General features: G+C 43.7%; 1 protein-coding gene across 4 annotated transcripts in view; it reads left to right on the top strand.

Annotated features, from left to right (window-relative positions):
• Positions 1 to 254: 254 nt before the first annotated feature.
• The window catches only part of ARHGEF6 (Rac/Cdc42 guanine nucleotide exchange factor 6), a 101226-nt gene continuing 95480 nt past the window's right edge, over positions 255 to 6000 (top strand). For 2 of the 4 annotated variants that reach the window (XM_019421509.2, XM_019421508.2), the window contains exons 1-2: positions 255 to 676; positions 1847 to 1930. In XM_019421509.2, the coding sequence (XP_019277054.2) occupies positions 512 to 676; positions 1847 to 1930 (249 nt within the window). In that variant the 5' untranslated portion in view covers positions 255 to 511. The remainder of the gene's footprint in view (positions 677 to 1846; positions 1931 to 6000) is intronic. The other 2 variants (XM_019421505.2, XM_019421506.2) reach the window with 2 other exon arrangements.

The following is a 6000-nucleotide window of genomic DNA, read 5'->3' as shown; positions in this document are numbered from 1 at the left end:
TCTTCCTCCTGACAGAGGCCAGATTTTCACTGGGGCTAGACTATTTATTGACAGTGTTCTCCCAGACTGGCCCTTGGGTGTCTCATTTCCAAGGTCCTTTCTGTTTTCTGAGAGCACTTGCTTCCTACTCTCTCCTTCACTTCCTTCCCTTACAGCTTCTTACACTGTGGTTTTTTTTGGGGGGGGGGGAAGGGGCGGTGTTTGCGTGTGTTTCTTCTTCTTTTTAATCCTAGTGAATTTGTTTTGCAGGTTTTGAAAAAGAAGCCCAGCGTTCTCCAGGATTTTTATGCATTCGATTTCTACATCTTTTACGTGTGATCTCTGTGGCTTTAAGATCCCATAAGTTGAGTGGGCTCCCCCGTTATCTAAGAAAAGTTGTTTAAATGCTTTGCTCTGCAAGCACCAGCAGAGAACTCATAAAAACGGAAGACAGTAGCAGATGCAATCGCGGATGTGGCTTTAGTCTTTGCAGCTGCCCCAGAGAGCTGTTCAGAGCAGACAGTCCTCAGCAATGAATCCAGAAGAGCGAATCGTGACATGGCTTATATCCTTGGGGGTTTTAGATTCCCCCAAAAAGACCATCTGTGATCCGGAGGAGTTCTTGAAGTCTTCGCTGAAAAATGGGGTAGTGCTGTGCAAACTGATCAACAGACTTAGGCCTGGCTCTCTAGAAAAGGTAAGAGAAAGGCTCTTTGGCATTGCTTACCGCCAGAGAGCGGTAATAATGTAACTCTGGAGGTGTTCTATTGCCAGGGACTCTCCTACTTTTAATCGCTAAGAGTTTGGCATTCTGTCTTGTTGTTTTTCTACTTTGAAAAACTCTGAAAGTGAAATATTCTCCTTTAACGATTGGCCCCCAAATATAATACAACTGATACACCTTTGGTGCCAGGGGACAAGGCACCAAAAAATACTGCTATCATTTGTTCTGTCATAGAGATCCATGTGGTACCTCCCTGTGTATCAAAGGTATCTTTTGAACTTGGGGTCTATGTGAGTCTGTGTAATCATGGCATGATTTAGAGCAGATACTAATGGTGTTTATTGACAGTTTGACTAAAATCCATGGCGATTTTCTTCTCAAAGAAAGAAAATATCCATTGAAACAGAGGCTATTTAGCAACCGGGAGAAATAATCCAAAATGTCAGGAAAGCTTTGGTAAAACAATAGAAACCAAATACAGGTTTTGAAGGCAACATGCGTTCAAAGCGAAACTAACCTTACTCTCTTCTAAACTCCAAAAGTTTTAATGTTGGGAACCCATGATCACGAGGATGGCTAATTTCTCAAGTAGGCACTTTAAGTGAGTTTAGAGGTCAAGTCCTCCTGTCACTTTCTTTAGGTTGGCAGGGAACATGACCGTGAGCGTAACGTGACTTCTTTTGCCTCCTTGAACCAGTTTGCATTTTTAGTGAGCCAACTGATTGACTCAGAAGTTTTCTGAAACTTGAAAACCAGTGCTGACATGGTGGTAAAACATCCAGAACTATGACCAAATGTTGCAAACGGCCAAGGGGAAAGTATAATTTCAGATTAAAAGCAAGAACCAAGCTCAGAAAACAGCCTGGATCTAATTCGCTATCGCCACACTTTGGCAGAAGGCGAAGAAAAAGTTTGCACGCAGAGATAGATGGTTTGGGACTAGAGGTTTAGTGACATTTGAAACGGGACCGACCGTTTAGACTTTTGCATCACTTCCTCCGGTGGTTAGTTCTCTTCCTGGATTGACAGCGGTGTTGCCCCTGCCTTAAAAAGCCTACCTCTCTGATTATCAGCAAATGAGGAACGTGGCGTGCTTGGCATGGGATGCCAGCATCCAAGTGACGCTTGACTGTGTTTCTCTAGTTCTGTTTGGAGCCGCAAACCGAAGCTGACTGCCTCAACAACATCAGTGACTTCCTGAAAGGATGTGCAAGCCTTCAGGTGGAGGTAAGCCCGCCCAGGCCCTGCTAAGGAAGATGCTGTTGTACTAAAAGCGCTTGGTTGACTCTGACTCTTGAACAGAGGTAGCGCTTTAGGGAAACCGTGGTTAAGATTGGTGGTCTCCAGTGGTGGCTCGTCAGTCTGTCTTTTCCAGAAACCAGTTCCGAAGCAAAAGAAAACAAAATCTAAAACTCAGAATGTGATATATATATATATATATATATATATATATATATATATATATATATATATTTTTTTTTTTTTTTTTAAATAGGGTGTTTTTTTTTCAAGTTTATTTATTTATTCTGAGAGAGAGGAGAGGAGGGGCAGAGAGAGGGACAGGGAATCCCAAGCAGGCTCTGTGCTGACAGCGCGGGGCTCGAACTCACGAACCGCGAGATCATGCCTGGAGCCGAAATCAAGAGTAGGACGCTCAGCCGACTGAGCCACCCCGGCACCCCGGAATATGATTATCTTTTAATACAGCATCCAAGCCTTGACCATAATCCCCCTGAGCTGGGAAGAGAGGAAAGTATATTGTCACTTTTTCCCATTAACACTTTAAGGGCATTTAAAAAAATGTTTATTTATTTTGAGAGAGGGAGAAAGAGTGTGAGTGGGGGAGGGACAGAGAGAAAGGGAGAGAGAGAATCCCAAAGCAGGCTTCCTGCTCAGCACAGAGCCCAGCTTGGGGCTTGATCCCATGAACCGTGAGATCATGACCTGAGACAAAATCAAAAGTCGGTCCCTTAAACCGACCCAGCCACCCGGGCGCCCCTCCCATTAACCCTTTAGAACAGAAGCCTTGGAAAGCTGAGAAAACGTGGGCCTGTGGTAGAAGTTGTATATGAAATTACATCGCATTATGTTATGTTATATGGATCCTTACAGTACATATGGGGGCGTTGCTGGAAAGGAGGTGATACTTTGCCTGAGTGTTGAATTACTTAACTTTTCTGTTCCTCAACGTGTGTGTGTGTGTGTGTGTGTGTGTGTGCGCGTGTGTGTATCACGTCTTTATGTGCAGAAGTAAAAACCAGGGAAACAACGTCAATATCTAGCAATAGGGGAGTAGTCAAATAAATAAATTATAGTACATTCAAATGATGCTGAAGTCTTATACATTCATTTAAAAAAGATTGTAGTTTTGAAAATGGAAGTACAGTTGCCATATCATATTGTATTTGTTTCAGGCGTACAACATGGTGATTTGCCAATTCTGTGTATTACACAGCGCTCATCACTCTAAGTATAGCTACTGTTCGACACAATACAACGTTACTATCTCATTATTGACTATATTCCCCATGCTGTACTTTCCATCCTCGTGACTTACTTATTTTATAACTGGAAGTTTGTGCCTCTGAACCACCTTCACCTATTTTACCCAGCCCCCCAGTTCCCTTCCTTCTGGCAACCACCGGTTTGTTCTCTGTATTTGTCGGTTTCTGCTTTGTTTGTTTTGTTTCTTAGATTCCACGTTATCACTGAAATAATATGATAATGGTCTTTCTTTGTCTTGACTTATTTCACTTAGCATAATGCCCTCTGGGTCCATCCGTGTTGTCACAAATGGCAAGATTTCGTTCTTTTTTTTTTTTTTTTTAATAAAATGTTTATTTTGAGAGGGAGAGAGAGAGAGAGCACGAGCAGGGGAGGGGAGGAGAGAGAGGGAGAGACTCCCAAGCAGCCGACGTGGGGCTTGAACTCATGAACCCTGAGATCATTACCTGAGCCAAAAATCAAGAGTCGAGCATTTAACTGACTGAGCCACTGAGCCACCCAGGCACCCCCATTCTTTTTTTAATGGTTCATATACACCTCTGTGTCCATTCTTCTATCAGTGGACACTTGGGTGGCTTCCATATCTTAACTATTGTAAATAATGCTGCAATAAACATATGGATGCATATCTTTTTGAATTTGTGCTTTTCCCCCCTTTGGGTATGTGCCTCAGTATTTTGATCTGTACAACGGACACAATAATTACTACTTCATGGGGCTGTTTTAAGGATTAAATGAGATACTACATAATAATTTAGAACTAAGAGCTCCAACCTGAAAAAGATCTGTGAGATAATGTATGTACAGTCCTCAGCGGAGAACCAGGGACATAAGAAGTATAGACATGTATTAGCAGTGTTATTTGTGGAGAATTATTAGTAGTGGGTTGATCATGCCCTCCGATGCTGGATTGCTTGGGTCCAAATCTCAGTTCTCTTCTTACTAGTAGCTTTGTGGCTTTGGGCATGCTACTTGACTACGCCTTAGTCTCCCCACCTGTAAAATGGGAAGGATAGCAGCACACATCTCATCGGATCAGTGTAAGATGCCAATGAATTCATGTCCCCAGAAGAGTGCCTCGTACATAGTAACTATCCTCCAAGTGTTAGCTATCGTTATTAGTAGTAATGCAAGTCGCTTTGCCCCGGATAAAACTTGGCTTGCTTCAGGATTTTTTCCTAAAGCTAGCCACAGCATCAGGCTACGCTTGTCTCAGAATATCGTGTTCCAGGTGTCCCTGTTGCCCAATTTTAGCTGCGTGTGTATGCACGGGCACGTGTGTGTGTATGGTTTTTGAGGTAAGTGGAGCCTGGGACGACTGTATGTATCTTCTAGAATAATGTCTTCTACGGAACAGATCATGGTATTTTCTTTTTTATTTGACAAATAAAAACACGGTGAGGGTGCCAATGATTTCTGCACTATGAAGCTGCCAGAAGGTATCCTGAGCTGCTTTGCAGTTCTAAGAATACTAGATGATACAGAAACACCTCCTGGGTCTAGCCGGCATTATTGGAGAATGAGTCGTTTCACAAAAGTGGATTTTTCTGATAAATAAAGCTTACTCCTGTAAGTACCAATGCTTAAAATATTTTCACCCACTTCGGATACAAATCTTTCTTTTTTTTTAAATGCTTATTTATTTTATTTTGAGAGACAGATTGGGGGGGGGGGGCAGACAGAGAGAGAAAGAATCCGAAGCAGGCTCCAGGCTCCGAGCGGTCGGCACAGAGCCCGACGCGGGGCTCGAACCCACGAACCGGGAGATCATGACCTGAGCTGAAGTCGGACGCTTAACCGACTGAGCCACCCAGGCACCCCAAGTTTGTGCCTTAAACCATATCGCTTTTCATCCCGTGGTAACTACCATTTTACTCCCAGTTTTTCGAGTTTGACTTTTTTAGATTCTACATGTAAGTGAGGTCACACACTACTTGTCTTTCTGTGACTTCTCTAACTTAGCGTAATGTGCCCAGGGGCCATCCGTGTTGTCACAGGTGGCAAGATACGCTCCTTTTGTCGTGGCTGAATAATACTTGATTGTGTACGTATACCACATCTTTTTTATCCATCCATCCATCCATGGACATTTAAGTTGTTTGCATCTCTCGTCGCTTCAGCTACAGTATCTCTCAGGCCTACCTTACCTAGCAACAGTGCCTAGTATAGGACATACTTAATAGATTTTGATTAATGCCATAAAGCTGTTAATGTACAAAACGCAAGGAGAGTAGGGCTTGACTGTTGCCCAGAACACATTATTATTTATCAAAAGAGAGAGTGCCAGTTTGAAATGGTCAGCTGGGAAATGCAGAAAAATGAAGCCAGAGATACAGCAGAATGACAGTTCGAGTGCTGGCTGTGGGGTATGGTAGCCCCATTAAAGAGTTGCTGCCTTCCAAGGGCGCCTGGGTGGCTCAGTCGGTTAAGCGGCCGACTTCGGCTCAGGTCATGATCTCGTGGTCCGTGGGTTCAAGCCCCGCGTCGGGCTCTGTGCTGACAGCTCAGAGCCTGGAGCCTGTTTCAGATTCTGTGTCTCCCTCTTTCTCTGAACCTCCCCTGTTCATGCTCTCTCTCTCTCTGTCTCAAAAATAAATAAATGTTAAAAAAAAAAAAAGAGTTGCTGCCTTCTGAATCTCTAGGGGTCCAGCGGGCCTCTCCAAGGGACCTCCGTCTTTGTGTGCTCATATGGCAGTAGTGTCCGAGGGTGTCTAGAAGATCGCACAGCTAGTAAGTGGTCAGGGAGGTTTGCTGAGACATCTAAAAAACAAAGCACTCGCTGAAGCACCTCC

Source organism: Panthera pardus, unplaced genomic scaffold (genome assembly GCF_024362965.1).
Source record: "Panthera pardus isolate Hobbes unplaced genomic scaffold, ASM2436296v1 HiC_scaffold_27, whole genome shotgun sequence".
In the NCBI taxonomy this organism is placed as follows: domain Eukaryota; kingdom Metazoa; phylum Chordata; class Mammalia; order Carnivora; family Felidae; genus Panthera; species Panthera pardus.
This window is presented reverse-complemented; position numbering and strand designations above follow the sequence as displayed.